Below are 21,254 nucleotides of genomic sequence, written 5' to 3' on the forward strand. Positions count from 1 at the left end.
TTGCACATGCTTCAGTAGGAGACAATTGTCATTAAAACAAGATTTACTAACACAAATTATTATTTTGTTGCGCGGGGGGCATGGGGAGGGGCAGGTGCTTAAAGACGGGTCTCAGGTGCCGCCGCCGTTGTTTTCACAGGAAACTTTTCAGAGGCAGTGAAACTGGATATATGAACTGGGAGCAAGCGGACCCGGATCCCAGTTCTGACTCGACAGCTAACCTGCAGCCATTCACCTACCCCTGTTCTGTGACGCGGGGCACAACTGCCACCAGCCCGGCGGAGATCACGGCTTCCCGTGGAAAGCCCTTAGCAGTAACAGACTATAGGCTTCAAATCCCAGCCCTGTCCCTTAGGGTCGGTTACTGAAAAACGCTCTACTTCGCTTTCCCAGCCCATGCTTAACACTGGGGCAGAGCATTACAGGACATGTACCCTGTGCAGTGTCACCAGAGGGGGCTGCTCCTTGCACTGTTTGCCTTATAGATCCTTGGCACTCAGACACCTGTGGCATCGATGGCCAGGTAGGTCAGATAGGAACCCATTAGTTACTGCCTCTGGACACAGGGGAGCAGGAGCACTATCAGTGCTGGGGATGAGGGAGCAATGGGGGGGGGACAATCTGTGAGACCGTGGCCAAAGCAGAAACACCACCTGGCCCCCTTTTCCTGATGTATAAGCACACACCTTGCTCCGGGAAAGGTGGACCCGGGCTCGCTAAGAACCAGCTGCTTAGTGCCGTCGGGGGTGAGAGCTCTGCCCGGTGACCCCCGCTTTGGTTTAAATGGGAGACCTTCGGCACAGCACCCTGGAAGGCGGCTTCCAGGTGCAAGGGCCCCGGCAACATCTGCCTCGGGCCGATGTGGGAGGGGAGGACGCGGGTGCCGCGGCCCTAACCGTCGGGACGGCCACCCCGTGCAGCCCAGGGTCGCTCTCCGCGGGGAAGGGACCCCCGGCCCTGGGTGGGTCGCTGCACACCGCGGCCCCAGCCCCCAGCAGCCCCGCCCTGCTGGGCGCCCGGGACTGTGAGCGCGTCCCGCGCTGCAGGGCTGCGCTGGAGATTCGCGGGCACGTGAGTGGCCTGGGGGACCGTGGACGGGGGCCTTGCTGGAGCTTAGAGACGCGAGACTGCAGGCGGAAGGGCTCCGGCCAAACCGTCGGTGGATGGGCGCCCCGAGCTCCGCGCTTGGGCAACACGGGCTGCGCCGCGGCTCCCGCGCAGGTCCCCCCGCGAAAAGGGGAAACGCTCCGCGGCGGGGGCGGCGCGGCAGGCGGACACGCGCGCGCACCACCCGGGCACCCGCCCCGGGCCTCGGTTTCCCCGACTGCACCGACGAGGGCTTTGCACCAGAGCGCCTCCCAGTCCTGCTGGGCGTCTAGAACCCCCCGATATTCCACGCCCAAGCTGTCCGAGGCTCGGCGGCCGGAAAAAGAGGGGAAAGAGAGGAAAGACGACAAGGCGGAGCGAAGGGAGGAGCGGGTGGGCGCCCGGCACGGGCTTGGCGGGTTTTCGACCTTCCTCCTCCTCCTCCTCCTCCCCACACCTGAGCTCTCCCGTCTCGGCCAGGAGCACCCCCGCGCCCATCGAGCGTGCGCACCAGTGGTCAAGCGTCGCCCTCTACACACCAGTTTCTGGGAGCCGTGGGGCAGGTGGTGGGCAGCGCGGTAATGCACGCGGGAGATGCAAGGGGCAGTGGTCCCGGCCGGGGTCCCCGGGGCAGGTGAGTGCATCCGGGCCGGGCGGCAGCGCAGGCGCCCGGGTCTCAGCCCGCGTGCCCCGGGAGGGCCAAACCTCATTCCCCAACTGCAGCCAGGGGAGGGGGTGTTCGGGGCTGGGGGGGGGGGGGGGAAGGAAAAAAAAAAGTTGCTGAACTTTTCCCCCAACTCCGCGGCGGAGGCGGGCCCCGAGGGCGGTGCCTGCAGCCTGATTCGCCGGCGGCTCGGGCCTGGAGGCTCCGATTGGCGCGCGGGGCCGGGGCCGGGACGGGCGGCGTGGGGGAGGGGAGCGGCCCTCCCAGCCCGCGGGATCGCCTCGCGCCGGGAGCGGGTTAATTTCAAATCGGGGGCTCGGCTGCTCCGGGACGGTCACGCTCCCTCCGCCCGCCCGCCGGCCCCCCAGTCCCGGTCCCGGCGTTGCCCTCCGCGGCACCCACCTCGGCGCGGCGTGAGGACCGACTGACGGCCGGACGCGCGGGCTCCCGGACCCGGGAGGGGAAGGGGCGCCGGGGGGGTCCCCGCTCGCTCAGCGCCCCCCCGCCAGCTCCAACCGTGAGGTGAACTGACAGGTCAGCGGGACGCACCGGGACGCGGCGCCCAGCCGGCCCGGCCCCGGGAGCGGGCTCGGCAGGGCCGCGGCCGCGACGGCCGTTTCCCGCCTCTCGCTCCGCCGGGGGCCGTGGAGGGAGGAGCTGAGCTCCCGCGCAGAGGGGAGGGGGCGGGCGAGGGGGAGGGGCGGGGACACCGTGGTTCCGGGCGCGGGTTTGCCCGCGCTCAGGCCCCGCGCAGCCGAGGGGCGGCGCCGGCCACGGCCCGGCTTTCCGCGCCAAATTTTTAAATCGAAGGCGCAAGGTCCGGCCCCGCCCCCGGCGGCCGCCGCCAATCACAGCCCGGCGCCCCGCTCCCTGATTGGTCGAGAGTCGTTGCCTGGTAACGGCGGCGAAGCCGTCCGGGAACTGCAGGGCCGGCGGCGCGCGGGCCGCGCGGGGGGAGGGGCAGGCGGCGGGGCGGAGGGGGAAGTGCGCGGGGCGCGGGGCGGCCGCGGGGCGCCTACCTGGTGGCTTTGCTGCACCGACGCGTCCTCGGGGAGGGGGGGCCGGGGGGGGATCCAGCAGCGTGGCGCGAACTGGCCGCCCGACACTGAGCACACGGCGCTTTGCATCTTTGAGGATGTCTTAAAAAAAAAAGAGAAAATCTTAAGCATCCGGCGCTCTTTAAATACCCGGAGGACTTTTTGGAGCTTGAAGGACTGAATTTGGAAGCTTCCTATCGGGCTGTTTCCCAAGACTTTGCAGCTGACCCTGTGCACGTGTGTGTGTCAAGGGCAAACATTCAGGCATCTAGATGCAGACGTTGATCCAGATGCTTGGGGTCGTGTCCGCTCAGCCGGAGGCGGGCTCGGGGCCGGGGCGCTGAGTCCCGGAGGCCTGACCTGGGAACAGGTGGGTGCTCGTGCTGGCTGCGGTCCCCTCGGCGAGGGCCGGGCAATGGCGCGCCTTCGGTGAAGGTGGGAGACGACTGTCACTGGGAGCTTTGTGGTTTGCTTTAAGTCTCCTGACAGCGGACCGGTTTGCTGGAGTTCACTGGCGTTTGATGGAGGTTCTCGGCCCGGCGGGGCTTAAGCTCTGGGACGGAATAAAATGTACATGTAATTTGTCATTTCTCGTTAGTCTTTGTTTAAGTGGCCTAGCGGTGTCCATGGAGGAATATTCAGCGGAGCTCCTGGTTTTATTTTTCTTTTAACTGTATCTGTTTCCTTTTCTTTTTAAGGAAAATAAACTTTTTAATAGAATTGATTGGACTACTTAAACCATCTCAGGGTGTTGGGAGAAACTCCAGATTTTTCATTTTTAAAGAGACTCTAAATGTATGAGAAATTTACAGAATGGAGAATGAAAAGGTACCTTTCTAACTTTAGTATTCCTCCTTGCAGTTTGAAATGCGATATCACCCTGATTCCACCCCATAATTTTTCCACATCCAGTATCGTATTAATGCCACATCCCTTTTTAGTTAGCTTCTGTAAAAACCCCGAAGGAAGGGAAATTTAATTTTTAAAGAGGGGAAGAGTTTGGCTAGAGGTAAAGTAATCCAAAGTTTTTAACGGTTTGATTCCAAACGGAAGTCCCAAAGAGATAAGCAGAGAGAAAAGGCATTTTTAAGAATAATAAAATTGGTTGGCTGCACTGTGATATTTCTCAGAATTCTTGGACAGTTAGAATTCAGAGAGGGCATTTGACAAGATTTGAGATCGGATTTCTTTTAAGGTAATTTCCTACCAAATCGGCAGCTTCTTAAACTTGAGGTAGACATTTTGCAAAATAACAACAGGTTTTTCAGTAGGGGTATCTTGACTGGTGTCCCAACTACTGATAGATTAAAAAATGAAAAAAAAAATGCAAGTTCCTCAAGTAAGAGAATTGCTATCGTTTCTGATAGTCGGAGGCAGAGGACTTTAGAGAAACGCCTTTAGAGAAACGCCATTCTAGATTAGCACCTCTCGGGTGCACATGCTTGGGAGGGTCCTCCGTTGTGCCCATCAGGCTGATTTCCTTGTAAGAACACCATAGTTGGATTGAGGATATTCTGGTTTAAAGCCTGTGCAACCTCTCTCAGCCAGGGTCTCCTCTTCTGCAGAGTGGGACTACAGGATTTGGTGAAAATACAAATGGAAAAGCTCTTGACAAATCCCAAGGAGTCAGAGACATGTTAAACAGCCTCATTAATCTTTGTTCCTAAAGTCACTGAGGAACCAGAGTCTCTGTGTTCTTTCACGTATTGCCATTCCAAGCATTTTCTCTAACATAGCCACAGATAGTAAGAATGTGTGGAGTCCCCAGTGGCCGAAAGTAAAAGAAACATAATCTCCATTCATCCTATTTGTAAACTGCTATTAATTTACCCTCATGCTTCAGTGGCAGTCCTACCTCTGCTAGGAACTAGCTTTGTGACTTTGAATAACTAATTTTATTTCTCTGGGCCCCATTTTTCCTTTTATAAAGTGAGAGGGGTAAATACTCAAAGAGCAGACTTTTCTTTGCTCTTAGACACTCTGGATTTTGCTCCCTACTAGGTTTTGCCTAGCAGTATGACCATGATGTGACCTCACCCTTGTCCCCTTGGCTTTCTGCCTCTTCCACATCAATGGCATTTCACCTCTTTAGCCTTCGGTGCATGTAGCCACTGTGTGAGATGGACGCACAGAGGAATGGGACACGGTTTCTGCCGTGTAGGCCTTGACTTATTGCAGTGTCCTGTGTAAAAGTCACTCCTAGGAGGTTTGGGTCGCTTACAATCATCAGTCCTATTAGGGAAAGCTGAGTGAAGGGTATATAGGAACGCTCTATGCTACCTGCAACACTCTTCTAAATCAAAAATTATGTCAAAAAGGCTGTAAAATTAGGCTTTAAAGGGTTTTTCGTTTTTTGATTCTTGGAACATAAAAATTTAAGTCTGTGCTTTACTGCAAGATTAAAATGGCAGTTTAGCTAGCAAAAAGACCATAAGCATCAAGTGATCATTGGAATACAGTTACTAAAAAAAAAAAAAAAAAAAAAAAAAAGGAATACAGTTACTAATTTAAGTGACTCTCCAACCTCATTAGGCATTTTTTCCTTAGCAATATTCTATTTATTGTACAATTTCTAAACTCAAAAGCTATCTGATCCTGTTTTATAGTGGATTTAATTTTTAACTTGTTTTAAACCAGGAAAATCTCTTTTTTGAGCCACATAAAAGAGGACTAATGAAAACACCCCTGAAAGAATCCACTGCAGCAAATATAGTGTTGCCAGACATCCAGCCCGACTTGGGCCCTTTGACCACACCCACCAAACCCAAGGAAATCTCCCAGGGAGAACCGTGGACACCAACAGCCAACCTGAAAATGCTCATCAGTGCCGTGAGCCCCGAGATACGAAACAGAGATCAGAAAAGGGGGTTGTTTGACAGCAGAAATGGATTACCTGAGGCCAAAGATTGTTTACATGTAGGTTTGCAGAAAACTGGGTGGAGACTGGTGGGCACCGACAGGCCCCTGTGTGTGTGGTGTGTGTGTGTGGGGGGTGTGTGTGTGTGTGTGTGTGTGTGTGTGTGTGTGTAGGGGAGGAAGGAGGTGCTATTACAAAAGTACCAGCAATTTAAGCATCTCCACCTACAGACTGTTACTAGCTGCCTTCAGAGCACAGGAAACGTTTTGACTCCCTCAAATACAACACTAGAAATTCTGAGCCTTTGACTTATTTTCAGTTCAAGCTTCCTTTTTAGATCTGTCAAGCAGTTTATCTTGGCTCACACCTCCCCCCACTCCAAAATTTTGCAGCTAAGCGTGTTAGCCATCGAGTGCAGGCGACCTTAATAAACCTGTCAAGCTTTATTTCTGGTTCAGACATTACTGACCTCTTCTTTTGTAGGAACACTTATCCGGAGATGAATATGAGAAATCCCAACCAAGTCGAAAAGAGAAGAGTTTAGGATTGTTGTGTCATAAGTTCTTAGCACGATATCCTAACTATCCCAACCCTGCTGTGAATAATGACATCTGCCTTGACGAAGTCGCCGAGGAACTTAGTAAGTGTGCAGAGAGCTCACTGAGACGGTTAATAATTAAAAGTGACTTCATGGACTTGCTCCTTCAGACCCGTGCTCATCTAGCCGGTGTTTGTCATGACGCAGCGATGCCACGTAGGAATGATAAATCTCTAAAGCCCTGTCAATCTAAGAATAAAGGCATAGACTTTCCACTTTGAGTAAGTCTTCAAACAGAAATAAAAAAATCACAATGGAGATTGCTTCTGATTGCATTTCGAAAGCTCTGAGGCTGTAAGGGAAAGCAGCATTGTTTTATGACTTGTTTCATAAACAGCTGCAACTTTGAACTTCTGTCTCGGTTCTCCCCCTGAAGAGCTGGGCTGAGGAACAGTCTCTTCACAGTTTATGATGAGGATGCGCTGCTGTGAGTGGAAGCAGGGCGTTAGCGCTCCCTGCACTCTGCTCTCCTGAGGACCAGTACATTTCTGTGTTTGGTAAAAGTTACTGTGTTCCTCCTACCCCTTTACTGCCTGAATCTAGTTACAGCTAAAAAGGGGTCTGTGTCAAATGTGGGATATCTTTGGAGTCGTGACAATACTATAATCTGACACTAAAGAGATGATGCAGGAGATTTTTTTTTAAAGGCTTTATTCCTTTATTTGAGAGCGAGAGAGAGAGAGAGATACAGAGACAGTAAGAGAAAGCAGAAGCAGGGAAGAGAGGGAGAAGCAGGCTCCCCACTGGGCAGGGAGCCTGACACGGGGCTCCATCCCAGGACCCCGAGATCATGACCTGAGCTGAAGGCAAATGCCTAACCAGCTGAGCCACCCACGCGCCCCAATGCAGGAGATTTTAATATATAGCTATCATTCCACGAAGAAAGTTTTACTTTTCCAGATACATGTTTATAAATATCAACTTGATTTCACATTTTAAGAATATGCCATTTTGGGCAGCCCGGGTGGCTCAGTGGTTTAGCGCCACCTTCGGCCCAGGGCGTGATCCTGGGGACCCGGGATCGAGTCCCACATCGGGCTCCCTGAATGGAGTCTGCTTCTCCCTCTACCTGTGTCTCTGCTTCTTTCTCTCTCTCTCTCTCTCTCTCTCTCTCTCTGTCTCTCATGAGTGAATAAATAAAATCTTCAAAAAAAAAAAAGATGATGCCATTTAGATTCATCAGTTCACATATGCTTTATCATTTCCATGTAGGCTATACCTTTAATTCAGCAGGTAGCTGTTGACCACCTACTGTGTGCCAGGCAATGTTGTAGGAGCTTCAGATGACATCAGTGAATGAAAAGAATAAAATCTTTCCTCCTCTGGAACCTACTTTCTAGTGGGGTCCAATAGAGAGGTACACAAAGGACAGATAGTAAGGAGAGCTAATGATAGGTATTATACGAAGCACATAGTAAGCAAGTGGTAATAACGTATGTTAGAAGGTAGCACATGCTGTGGGAAAAATAAAATGTAGAACAGGGTAAAGGGGAACCAGGAGTGCTAGGTGTGTGCTTAAATTAGGTGGTCAGGTCAGGCCTCGTTGAGAAGGTGACATCTAGGCAAGAACTTGAAAGAGTGGAGGTGGGGAGCAATGAAGGCATCTGGAACAGGAATTCCAGGCAGAGTAGCCCACTACAAAGGCCTTCAGACAGGGGCATATCTGGCAGGGCCCAGGAACAGCAAGAAATCACAGTGCTTTGTACCTATCCTCTGACAGCTGTGTGTGTCTGTGTGACACACGCATGTGCATGCATGCCCACATGCCCACGCAAGCTTTGAAGAGTAATAGAAAAAACAGGTGATGATATGTGGAATTTAGAGTATTAAAGACTTGTGTTTGCCACTTACTGGCTCTGTACCTTGGGGTGAGCTGCGTCACCAGCCTAAGCTTCTATTTCCTCGTCAGTAAAATGTGAATAGTAACACCCGCCTCACCAGTTTATGGTAAACGTTTCCTAAAGCTGTATGGCACACAGTAGGCCCTTAATGAAGGTTACCTGTCTAATTCATATTCTTTGTACACTATGAGAGCAGAAACATGTCTTTCTCACCTTCACACTCTCTATTGAGTGTAAATAAAGTTATATCATCCAGACCCCGCTGGTCAATAGATCAGGGACGAAAAAGTTACTCCGTTCTATACACATTACAAAATCTGATCCTAGTACGTACAATTGCTCGTTCTTTGCAGATGTTGAGCGGCGACGCATTTACGATATTGTGAACGTCCTAGAGAGCTTACACATGGTGAGCCGCCTCGCCAAAAACAGGTACACCTGGCACGGGCGACATAACCTCAACAAAACCCTGGGGACTCTGAAAAGCGTCGGGGAGGAGAACAAGTATGCGGAGCAGATTATGATGATCAAAAAGAAAGAATATGAACAAGAGTTTGACTTTAGTAAGACTTACGGTATAGAGGATCATATCATCAAATCAAACACTGGCCAGAATGGACACCCAGACATGTGTTTTGTCGAACTCCCTGGAGTGGAATTTCGGGCAGGTGAGCAATGGTTCGAAGAGCTACACAGCACTTCTCAGAGGCCTAAGGGAAAAGGTTCCTTACAAAACACTGTTCTAAAGCAGCTGCTGCCTTTCAACATGTTAAAATGCTGCAGTTGTCAACTGTCTGATGAGGTTGTGGTATTTTTAGCCTTGTTACTTTAGAAGTCACTTGTCCCTTCATGAATTTTAATTCTCTAATCCTCATCCTTCTCCAAAGCTTCTGTAAACAGCCGCAAAGATAAGTCTTTAAGAGTGATGAGCCAGAAATTTGTGATGCTGTTTTTGGTGTCAACGCCTCAGATAGTAAGCCTAGAAATCGCTGCCAAGATTTTAATTGGGGAAGACCACGTGGAAGATCTGGATAGAAGCAAGTTTAAAAGTAAGTGTGGTGACTGTCATGGGCTTTTGGACCTCATCTTAGACTGTAAAATCTTACTTCTCAACTGATTTCCAAATACATTTCCTAGCCTGACATCTTCTCTAATTATGCTTTTGTAGCTTCACTTCTCCCCAGAAGCCACGATTATACTGATTATACCGGTTTTTGCTAACATGCAGGATTCAAAGATACATATATAACGAGTCTTATTTGTCCAGCACTTTGGCTTATAAACAGTTCCTTAAAAGTTACCTCCTTGGATACTGTAACACCGTCCCCATTTTGCACACGTGGGCCCTGTGGGCGCCTGAAGTCTAAATGAGCAGTAAATTGTAAAGTGGGTCTGGAACCCAGATCTCTGCTCTCATGTATAAGGGTAGAAATAAGTAACTCTTCTAAGATTGTTCCTAGAAGTGACCTACCTGCAGAACAGTTGGTTGGCCATTTTGAAAACAATAGTCTTAGCCAGGCCTGCTCAAAGTAGGAAAAGGGCCTGCACTGGGTTCCTGACGCAGAGCTCAGCCCGCACCTCAGTGACAGGCTTTGCAGGAGGCTCCAGGAAGAGATGCAGACAGAAAGAAGTACTTAGCAGATGGGAAGGACCTGCTGCATGCCTACCTCTCCCCACAAGGCACGAGGCTAGCCTCAACAGGGGACCCGCTGCGGGGAGGGGGGGCCAGGAGTTGTCACCCAGACTCCTTTCCCATCCCTGTAAACCACCCTAGTCCTGAGAAAGTAAATTCAGACATCTCCAGGTTGATAGTGTCTCTCTAAGGACAAAATTAAGTCGAGGGTATAGGCAATAATACTGGCAATTGCCTTGGGAGACGATGGGATTTCAGAAAACACGTCCCTGGACTCTTGATGGGCTGCCTGCTTTTTCTGACTCCCCAGACAATTTTCAACCCTCCATGTCACTGGTTAGTCACAGCGCTGGAAACCATTCCAGGAACTGCAGATGTATAACTTGCTGAATCCCCAGGCAATTCAGAACTTTCTGGCATGGCTGTGAAGAAGGGGCCCAATTTCTAATTTTGTACTATCAAGCTGGAAGTAAAGGCAGGCTTCTTGTAACAAAACTTTTTTAAGATATGTAAGATTTGTAGAATTAACTAATCTCTGCATTGCCTCTCACGTAAGGACAATGATAAAACTATACAAATTTTGATGGGGTATAGAATCCTCTATGCTTATGATAGTGAATAAGTCTCATTGTTATAAACTCTCCCAAGTGGGAAAGCGATACATTTATCATCAGCGCTTTATTTCTATTCCTAGAACTCTTCTGAATCCTCATTAGAAGATTCCCAGCAGTGGGAACTTTGTATTCAAAAATCTGTAACGTAGTTCCCAATAGGGTGATCTCATGAAGTCATTTTTTCCTTTTTCAACCTTTGTCATTTCAAAATTCGGTACCCGCAGCAACTGAAGTCTTTTCAATATTTAAACCTGTTTTTTTGTGTGAGTTAAAGCCGTAGCACCAGAATAACTTGAAAGGGTCCCATTTTCCTCTGTTTGACGTTGATGGCTAGGATAGCTCTTTGAATATACGTGACGTCCTTAGGAAGCAGAGTCCTTTGATCTTTCATTACTCCATTAAGTGGTATATATACCTTTTATTTTCCAGCAAAAATTAGGAGGTTGTATGATATAGCTAATGTTCTGAGTAGCCTGAATCTTATCAAGAAAGTTCATGTTACAGAAGAAAGAGGCCGAAAACCAGCTTTTAAATGGACAGGCCCAGAGATCAGTCCAAGTCCCAGTGGTATGTATTTGCTTCCCTTCATTCTTCACTTCATTGTTCTGAATTAATGCACATTGGGAGATAGTCTCCCTTTCTCTCCCCACCCACACTCCCACATGGCAAGACCGTAAGTTGCTGGAAAGACAGAGACGAGCGCCAATATGGAAAGCACAGCGGCTGGTTCCATCAGCGACCCCAAGATCCAAAACGCCTCTTACCCTGTACCCAACAGGCAGAGCCTGTGTTAAAGGATCTGAAAAAGTTGAAAATCTCAGAAAATCCATAAGAAACTATTGCTTAATGATTATCCGGTTCAGCGACCATAAAGGAGCCCACACACACTGAGAATATGAAATGAATTCATTCCAGTATCGATACTCTGGTCTCCATCTCAATTCTGGGGTTCTGACATTTTGCATTCCACCAAAGATCCCGAGCCGAGGCGTTCGGTGGCAAGAACACAAGGCCACGGAGGTGGAGGGAAGCTCATTAGCTGTGTGGCCTGGAGCAAGTGATAGGTCCAAAGCTGTTTCCTCCCCTGTGCAATGGGAAGAACGGTGGTTTGTTTCCAAGGTTATTGTGATTTTCAGTATATGTTGACTCTTGAACAACACAGGCATTAGGGGTGTAATCAAAAACCTGCATATGACTTTAGAATCCCCCAAAACTTAACTACTAAAATAGCCTATAACATTGACCAGAAGACTTAGCAATACCCTAAAGTCAACACATACTTTGTATGTTATATGTATCCTCTACTATATTCTTACAATGAAGTACGCTAGAAAATGTTACTAAGAAATCATGAGGAAAAGAACACATTTACAGTACTGCAGTGCAAAAAAAAAAAAATCTGTGTATATGTGGACTTATACAGTTCAAGAGTGGGCTGGGACCTCAGAGAGAGGTCCTTTGGTGCAGGGATGCAGAGTGTAGGCTCTAGGGCCAGACTGGCTGGTTCATATCCCAGACTCACGTTCTACTAGCTGAGAGACCAAGGTGAGTGGCTGAGTGTCTCTGAGGTGGGGCTGCATTTCCCAAGAATTACCTACCTCATGGAGTTGTTGAGAGTGTCTTAGTCTGGTTCAGGCTGCTGTAACCAAATACCTTAGACTGGGTGGCTTACAAGCAACAGAAGTTTATTTCTCACAGTTCTGGAGGCCGGGAAGTCCGAGATCGTGGCACCAACATATCCAGAGCCTGCTTTGTAGACGGCCCTCTTTTTGTCATGACCTCACAAGGCAGAAGGGAGTAGAGAGCACCGTGGGGACTCTTTTATAGGAGCCCGAATCCTGTTCAGGAGGGCTCCGCCCTCCTGACCTAAGCACCTCCCAAGGCCCCACCTCCTAACACCATCGCCTTGGGGGTTAGGATCTCAACCTGTGAACTTGAGGGGCCCAAATATTCAGCCCACGGCAGTGAGGTTTGCCATCCGTCATCGGGTTAGGACTCCACGGATTAGAAGATGCACAATTTTGTGTCTGTATCCGTAAGAAAGAGAAACCACTAATGATTACACTCTACTACACTACTGGTTGGTTGTAGGATGCAGTGGGTTTCAGAGATGTTAAAGCTTGAAATCTTACCTCAGAATTCAGTTAAAATAAGATGAACAAGGTCTTGTGCGTAAGGCACATCAGACAGGGTCTGGCCCCAGGTCAGCGCTTTATCCCTGTGGACGCTTTCATTCCTAACATCGATCTCGGACTACACTTGGACTTCATCTTCCACGGGGAGGCCGAGCCAGGCAGGTTTTGACCTCCTGCCCTCCTCTCTTTCAGGCCGGGGCCCAGTCCTCCCTCTCCCCTGCTCCGATCTGGAGGCGAAGCGTCCTTCGAAAGACAACTGTGCCAAAAACCTCTTCTCCACGCGTGGGAAACCCAACTTCACTCGACACCCATCTCTTATTAAACTGGTAAAGAGCATCGAAAGTGACCGGAGAAAGATCAATTCTGCCCCCAGCAGCCCCATCAAGACCAACAAAGGTATGTTTTCATTAAGGTTTTGGGCTCCGCTCAGAAGAATTCCTTTTTATCGGCTTCTTTAGCTTAGTTGATCCCTACGGTACTCGTTAGAGAACTGTTTTCAATACCCTTCTACCCAGACCCACTTGAAGCCTAACTCCTGTATGAATGAAAGGATCAAAAGGAATTGGTGGGCTTTATCGTTTAATTGCTGTGTGATTGGGGGGGAGGTGCAGGTTTTCTGTTCCTTTGTCTTCAGTGACGTTTCATCTGTGTGAGCACTCAGTCTTTTGCTTTGACCAACACTCTTCCCCCACCCTTTTCTGTTTTACCAGCTGAGAGTTCTCAGAATTCAGCACCCTTCCCAAGTAAAATGGCTCAACTCGCAGCTATTTGCAAAATGCAGTTAGAAGAGCAATCAAGGTAGGTTGGTAATACTCTTTAGTGGCAGGATGAATTAGTTTTACGTCGCATCATTAGGATTACTTATTTTATATAAAACTCCTCGCTAGCCTGGGAAACTGGTGAGATAATCTTTTCTATAACTCTTAGGCAGTCATTACAGACCCGAGCTGCTAGTTTCATGAATGCACGGCTTCAATCTCGGCCAATCTAAAGTGGTGGAACATTTTAGAGAAAAAGTGTTTCCAGTGTGTCATGTTGGAAATCTTGTCTTTTAGTGAACCCAGAAAGAAAGTGAAGGTCCAGCTGGCAAGATCTGGGCACTGCAAACCTGTGGCCCCTCTGGACACCCCAGCAAATGCTGAGCTGGAACTGACGGCACCGTCCCTCATCCAGCCTCTGGGGGTGGTCCCCCTCCTCCCCAGCCCCTTGTCACCTGCGGTGCCGGTGATCCTACCTCAGGCCCCTTCAGGCCCGTCCTATGCCATCTACCTGCAGCCTGCCCAAGCCCAGACCATGACGCCACCCCAAGGCCTGAGCCCCACAGTCTGCCCCACTCCCTCTTCTAAAGCTACACGATCAAAAGATGCCACAGATGCCACCTCCGAGAAGGCAGCGAGTGATGTCGCCAAGGCCAGTGCGTCCACCAGGCCCGGAAGCTTGCTGCCAGTGCCGGAGAGACCAGGTGCCAAGACCCGAGACAAGGAGCCAGCTGGAGAAAGAGGCTCAAAGAGGGCAAGCACGCTCGAGGACGGTGGTTCCAAAAAGAAATTTAAAGAGGACCTAAAAGGACTTGAAAATGTCTCCGCGGTAAGTACAGCCTTGAACTGTGTCGGGCTTTAGAAACTCCGCAGTTGGCCAGAGGAGAATTCAGTAGCTCGTGAAATTTACCAGAGCAAAGGGCAGTTTCTCAGAAGACGAGGAACCGTTCCTTAGCATCCCATAATCCAAACAAAGCCCCAGACAGCTAATCCCCTGACAGGGATGACGACAGGGACATTTTTAACCTTTGGAGGAAGGGATTATTTGTTCGCTTTTTAAAGCACCACGGGTGGTTGTCCTTAAGTCCATTTCTCTGTCACATACTGGAATGCAAACACCTGTCGTGAAAGTCTTAAATAATTTACAAGCAGACGTAACCCCAGATGAATGGATTGGATGCATAGGGTTCCTCTAACTCCTGCTTTCTGAGTCATTACCTAATGTTTGTTTGATGTCACTTACCTGGCATCTGTCGCCTGACAGACTAACTGTACCCTCTGTTTTTCCTTCCCACCTCAAAATTTAAACCAAAATTTCTGTTTTGTGTAATAGAATAGTCAAGCTTATCCTGGCCGATGGTAGGTAGACTCGATGCGCCGGCTCCCAGGGATTTCCGTGTTCCAGATCATTTTTTTCCTGGGTGGGGTTAAGTTCAGGAAGGAATGGACATTTGTTAGCTGCCTACCAGTAGGCACTCTTATACACCGCATCTCCTTTTTTCTCCCTCAAGACAATTATATATGGAAGGATGTTATCACCAAATAAACACCACTAAACGTGAGGCAGAAGTTAGTCCCTCATTTGGTCCCTGTTATTAACTTATTTTACTTCTCTACATCTTTTTTTTGCACATCCGTGAAGAATTTATCCTACCAATGTTTTCCTGATCATCGCCTGGGTGTAAAAGCACTGTGGTCTGGAGCAAATCAGACCCAGCACCTGCCTTTGGTGACTGTTGCTTTTGAATACTTGCCCCAGGGCCATGTTGCAGTTTTTGTGAGGTTAAGTGAATTTATTACATGATAATATACATAAAGGGGCCTGTGATCCTTTTAAGGCCCTGTATAAGCTGAAGGGTATTATCCCTAACTGTTGTTATTAAAGAGGCTTTAGAGTTTGTCAAATCTTCCCCGAGGATGGCCTCATGGTAACCATTCAAAACATCTATTATCTTCGCGTAGTATCATTTTGCATTTAATGTACATGCGAAGGGGAAAATCACAAGGCTCTGGCTTGATTCCATTTTCTGGGAGGTCCGTAATCTCTTTGGGCCAATGGATATGATTTAATAATGGTCCCCTGTTGCCCACTTAGTCATTCAGGATTAGGATTCTCAGTAGATAGATTTTCCACGTCCCTTTGCTTCTTTTTTCGTCTCTGTGACTTCATGTTGACCATTTCTTTTCAGCATGGACTGAGCGGAACAAAGAAAATCAGAGATTCCTGTGTTAATTCATTCAGCAAACATTACTGAGAATCTATACACTTCTACGGGTGGAGAGAAGACAGTGTACAAATAAACAGAAATATGTTAGGTAGTGAATGACAAGAAATAGTAAAAAAATAAAACAGGCTGATGGAACAGGAGAAAGGGGAAAGAGGGCTGATGTAGCCTAGATGACAAACATGCAAGCTGAAATATACCAAATTCATTCATCCTGCTAATTAATTAATAGCTCTGGTTTTAAAAAAAAAAGAAAAGGAATTGACATTATATAGGTTAAAAGATTTTTTTTGAAGAATGCAGCTTGTAGAAAATTGAAAAATAAGTATTAGTAGAGCTTTTGCTGAAGATTTGAAAGAATTAAACCAGCAACCAGAGTAACTTGTACCTTGAGAGAGTATGATTAACGGTGGCAAAGAACCGCTATTTGTAAAATGCCTAAATCCACCCCATTAAAAGTTTCTATTCCTGCAGCTTTCGAGGAACCAGCCAGTAAAGCTGTGGAACGGTACCAGACATTTAAGAAGCAAAATTAATAAAGAAACAACAGTGTCTTGGGGGCACTGTGAGCGAGCATTGCAGGCTCTGCATTCACTGGTTCCCAAGGAAAAGATGGGACCTATTAACAGCTAGATCAAAGTGCAGGGTGTTGTTTTGACAATGGCGAGAAGAAATATCTGGAGGAAGATAAAAGGAGGGCCCCCCAGGTTACAAGAGCTGCTTTTAGCTTTTGCCAGGCCCGCTCATGGTAAGGCGGAAACAGACGTCTCAGGCAGTTCAGCCCCCCAGGCAGGCTGTCTGTTTGGAGAAGTGCAGCGACCAAGCAGGCTGGCTGAGGGGATACACACAGCCCAACACTGGCCATTTCTGTTTAGAATGTGACTTAATTGCCTAAAGCTTTTGCTCCGTGACATGTGGGTCTCCAGTGTGAACCATCCAGTTCTCTTTTTTCGGTTATCTCTAGGTTCTGAACTCTGGGGCCCTGCCCTGTAGTTGTACATTATCAAGAGCATTTGCTTGGTATCCGCTGGGACCTAAGGTCCTAGGGAAAAACCCACAGTTGTATAACTACTTAGTTCTTAATGAGGGGTCAGCACATTTTTTCTGGGAAGGGCCAGCTACTAAAGATTTTTGGCTTTGCGGGCCATATGGTCTCGGTGATACCTATGCAATTCTGCTGTTATTAAAAATGTAAGAAAGCAGCTATAGCCAGAGCATAAATAAATGTGTTCTAATAAAACTTTATTTCTAAAACTAGCCCAGAAGCCACATTTTGGCCTATGATTTTGGCAGCCAGCCCCCTTCTCTAAATCACCATTTCTTAAAATGTTTCCCTTGAATACCAACACTACCAAAAATGTAGCTGCCAAGTTGCCCAGGAAATGCTATATGCTGGATGCCTCCCTGGAGATTTATAATGCGTTCCATCATTACAGCCCCTCAGAAATTCTCTAATAAAGTCACCATTTTTTTTTTCCTTTGTTCAACCCAGCATTTCCAAGACCCATTCGACCATGATTCAAGTAGGGCTAACTTGCATCCCATGGAACCAGGGTTCCCTAGAACACTCTGGGAAATGACCGTCCTGCATAATTCAAGAAGAATCCTATAACAAATACAGCAGCACCACCATGGTGCCCCGCTGCATTAAATGTAGTTCTGACATTTAGCGCCACTTCATACCAAAAAGTCTGATAGCGGGACTTAGGATGTCAGTGTGAGGGGGTGTGTTGGGCACATCCTACCTCTAAGCAGGCTCACTGCTAGCTTTAGGACCCTTCCTGAGACCACAGACAGCATTGGAGAAACACATGGCTTTTAACAGGACGGGTATTGGAATGGGAGGGAGTGAAATCGTCTTCCACTAGCTGCATAGGTGGCCCGCCTGTAGCCCATACCACTGGATGCTTTGGTCTGATAAGACAAACAACCGCTAAGGGATATGAGTCCTGGCACAGGTACCTGTCCATTTTCCTTCCATATGCATATGTAAAATAAATCCTCCTTGTTTTCTAGACCCTGTTTCCATCAGGATACCTAATCCCTCTCACCCAGTGCTCGTCCCTGGGGGCAGAGTCCATTCTGTCTAGTAAAGAAAACTCCAGTACACTTTCCCCAAACCACAGGATCTACAGCTCCCCCATCACAGGTGAGTGTCCCTAAAACACTATGCAAAGGTGGGTCAGGCCCAAGTTCACTTAAGCCTTATAAGCCTCTCCGACAAATGCCTGTGCTTTTAAGATATTTTCCCCCCCTTGTCTTTCCAGGTGTTATTCCAGTGACGTCATCCGAACTCACTGCTGTTAATTTTCCCTCTTTTCATGTAACACCTTTGAAGCTAATGGTCTCACCAACTTCGGTGGCAGCTGTGCCTGTCGGGAACAGCCCGGCTCTCGCTGGGAGCCACCCTGTTCCCGGCCAGACCCCAAGCTCAGCCATTGTAAACTTCACACTGCAGCACTTGGGACTCCTCTCCCCCAGTATGCAGGTGTCCGCCAGCCCTGGAGCTGTTCCCGTGTCTCCAAGACTAGAGGGCATTAGTGTCATGCCGGAAAGTGCAGGCACTCAGCAAGGAAGGGCCACCAGGTACGACTCGCCAGTGCCAGGCCAGAACCAACCAAATGGACAATCAGTTGCTGTGACGGGTTCACAACAGGTGAGAGCATTTACATCCAACGGGTTTTTTTTTTCCTTTGGGTCACTGAGGCCCAACTATCATCAGTATCACAGAAGACTCACTTTTGCTTCCCTTCCTTGAAGAAGGAAAGGATGGGAGGGGGAGACTGAAGGCCTAGCTGCCTTCCAAACCCAGCAAGAGTACCCAAGGAGTCCACCCAGCCATTTGTAAAATCTGCTGGGCTCCCACCGTGTGCCACACCCTTCCGGCCCGGCCCTGTGAGGCTATCAAGGCCATGCCTCCCTGTGCAGGTTTGACTTGTCTTTCCCGTTCTCTTTCCCATCAGCCGGTTCCAATGACACCCAAAGGGTCACAGTCAGTGGCCGAAAGTTTCTTCCGGACCCCGGGTGGACCAGTGAAGCCGACAGGCCCATCCTGCATGGATTTCGATGGTGCTAAGAAAACCTCTGTAGGAGCTCTCTTTGTCCCACAGAGAAAACTGGAAGTCTCAACAGAGGATGTCCATTAATTGACAGATTGGGCTTCGTTTAATTTTCTAAAGAGTTGTTTAATAGAGAAAAAGTAATCAGACTGATTTGGAGAACACAGTCTCTGAAAATACTGTAAATATGTTGGGACTTTACTTAATTTCAAAGCAGATACTTGTTTCCTTCTTACACACACACACACACACACACACCTATATATATATATATATGTTTGTACTAAGCTAATTTCAACCATCAGACCTACCAGATAAAAGCAAAATGTTGAACTAAGGTGTATTAACTTTCTGGGAGAAAGGATTCTCTGAGCTGTGCCTATGCTATTATGCCAAGTAACCGTATTAAAGTTTACTTCCCTCTGACTGAATATGTGACATGCGCGGTGCCGCATTCTCATCACCTTTGCACAATGGAAACGCTGTGATGTGGAATGTTGTATTTTTAAATGGGATGGCTGTAGCTCTGTTTTTTGTAATTCCTTTAATCTGTTCTTGTTGCCGTGTGTCCTTTTGTAAAGTTTGCAATGATCCTCAATCAAGTCTATGGAAAAATTATTTATAAAGTGTATTTTTAATCATAAGTTGTTCAAATTAAAACTTTTCTAAATGTATTTCACATTTTCATTTGGCCGGTTAGAGCGCTGCTGGGAGAAAAGGAAACGCTCACTAACCGGGGAGGCGGATGCTTGGTAAGGACAGTGCCTTCGGGGTTCCTTTAGATGTGCCACGTTTATGAAATGTTCCTACCGTCTTCCCTGTGGCTTGACTTTTCAGCGGTGAAAATGGCTTTGGAGAGGCTGTTGTGTGGCTACAGACACCCAGCAGAGTCTCCCATGCTTTCCACCGTGCCCTGGGAGATTAGAAAATGAAAGGTGTAAGGGTGCTGCTCCCTACACTGGCCTTGCACTTCCAGCTCCGGCCCCGTCTCCTGCTGTCTGCAGGCTCCAGTCCTCCCACCACACTTCCAAGCAGCCGGGCTTCCGGGATAGGAAAGTAGCAGTAAGGATTCTAATTTGCTCAAGGAGCTACTGCAATAAAGTCCCATGAGCTCCAAGAGAAGGAACGAGCTGCACGGGGGTTAAGCATGCATTTCCTTGACCCCCGTGTTATGGGATGAATTGCACTTTCACAATGACCCGGGCTTTCCCCGGTCAGGGTCTTAAAGGATCATCATGATAGCTATTTCCTGCATATTTACTACATGCTAGTAGGTACTGTGCTATACATTTTAAAAGCATTAGCTCCAGAAGCTAAAAGGATGAGGTCACTGAGGCTCACCGGGATTAAAGCGAGAAGCCCAGATTCACTCTGCTAGAATACGTAATGACTCACGGGTACCGGTCTCTATCTGTTCCCCATCCACTAACACGCGAGCCCAGCTGCTGCGGTAGGAGCCAGGCACACTCAGGGTAATCGGAGCATTGGTAAGGTCATCCCTTTCAAATATACGTGTTTTGTTTGCACAGCCGAGTACAGCGAAGGGCAGATTTTCACACTGACCTGCAGACTCCCCTTCCTTCACGCTAGAGAACCAATCTGAGCTATTAGTTCCAAAGGACCTCTCTGCCTTTGCTACCTCGGGGTCCTGTGAATGGTTCCTGATAGAACAAATGGCTCCTGCCTTTAAGGTACTTACAGTTGAGGAAGACAGGATGTATGTGTGAATAAGCGGAGAAGCATTTCCATGCAGGAAAGAGGTGGTAACTTGCCAAATGGCAAAGACAAGCAAAGGATGCCAGTCAGTGGAGGCCACTAGATTCAACTACACACAGACCACTGAGAAACCCACCCGGTCGTGGTAGCTCTGAGGCGCTGAAGCTCCTTGCATCCCCTCACCCTCCCCTAAAGCTGGGTTCGAGAGACTGGAGGCCGAGACTTTGTTCTGCCCCCTTACCGGTTCCTTCCCAGGATGCAGGTTTGGGGAAATCAGATGCACAGAAAGAAGGAGCTGTGTTCAACTCCAAGACAGCTCGAGATCGTCCCACTCAGTTCTTCCACTGGACATTCATAAGTTTGCCCCCAAGTCCCCACTTCCTGGTGTGCACGCCCTCGTGGGATCCTCTCCCATTGAGTGTGGGTGAGCCCCATGTCTTCCTTCAAACTAATAGGATATGGCAAAGGGGATGGAGCGTGCGTGATTACGTGTACATGGTTATGAGCTTACATTACGTAAGATTGTAGTGTCACCCAATTAGGGGAGCCCAGCACAGCCTTGGAGCTGAGGGGAGCCTGCAGCTAACACCTAACAAGGAACCAAAATCCTCCGTCCTAACCTAGAACCGCAAGGCACTGAATTCTTCTAGCCACCTGAGTGAGCTCGCAAACTGCTCAGTTTACCTGCTTAAGTTCATTTAACTTAACGTAAGCTTAACTTAGGTTGCAAGATGAGCTTGCAAATGGATCTCTCCCCAGTCGGGCCTCAGATGAGACTGCAACTCAAAAATGACACTTTGATCGCAGCCCTGGGAGACCCCAGGCAGAGAACCCAGACAAGCTGCTCCCAGGCTCCCGACCCACAGAAACTGTGGCGTGGTAAAGCTGTGCTGTTTTAAGATGCCAAGTTTGTGGTAATATGCCGTGCAGCAACCCATAACTGATGCAACCACTATTACACAGTGATGAAGTCATCGGCAGTGGGACAACTGATAACCCACCAGTTCTCCTAATTGTCGTCTTCCAGTTTG

The 21,254-nt window shown here is 48.6% G+C and overlaps 1 protein-coding gene across 3 annotated transcripts; it reads left to right on the forward strand.

Moving 5' to 3' along the window:
* The first annotated feature begins 1,268 nt into the window (after positions 1-1,268).
* On the forward strand, positions 1,269-19,181 carry E2F8 (E2F transcription factor 8). Of its 3 annotated transcripts, none has more exons than XM_072725408.1 (13): positions 1,269-1,720; positions 3,486-3,615; positions 5,425-5,703; positions 6,128-6,284; positions 8,437-8,751; positions 8,971-9,132; positions 10,760-10,897; positions 12,658-12,861; positions 13,176-13,263; positions 13,521-14,052; positions 17,465-17,597; positions 17,716-18,104; positions 18,412-19,181. In XM_072725408.1, the coding sequence occupies exons 2-13, from the start codon at positions 3,601-3,603 to the stop codon at positions 18,592-18,594; spliced, it is 2,595 nt and encodes an 864-aa protein (XP_072581509.1). In that variant the 5' UTR covers positions 1,269-1,720; positions 3,486-3,600; the 3' UTR covers positions 18,595-19,181. The 3 variants fall into 3 exon arrangements, with proteins under 3 accessions (XP_072581509.1, XP_072581511.1, XP_072581510.1); XM_072725410.1 differs by having other exon boundaries at positions 1,620-1,720; positions 10,835-10,897; XM_072725409.1 differs by lacking the exons at positions 1,269-1,720; positions 3,486-3,615 and adding an exon at positions 2,753-3,157.
* The last annotated feature ends 2,073 nt before the right edge of the window (positions 19,182-21,254 follow it).

Source organism: Vulpes vulpes, chromosome 11, assembly GCF_048418805.1.
Source record: "Vulpes vulpes isolate BD-2025 chromosome 11, VulVul3, whole genome shotgun sequence".
In the NCBI taxonomy this organism is placed as follows: domain Eukaryota; kingdom Metazoa; phylum Chordata; class Mammalia; order Carnivora; family Canidae; genus Vulpes; species Vulpes vulpes.

Bases quoted from the DNA above. Each gene is read 5' to 3' on its own strand.
- E2F8 (XM_072725408.1), top strand. The intron at 12,862-13,175 runs GTATGTTTTCAT...CTGTTTTACCAG, and splicing joins CCCCATCAAGACCAACAAAG to CTGAGAGTTCTCAGAATTCA. The intron at 13,264-13,520 runs GTAGGTTGGTAA...CTTGTCTTTTAG, and splicing joins CAGTTAGAAGAGCAATCAAG to TGAACCCAGAAAGAAAGTGA.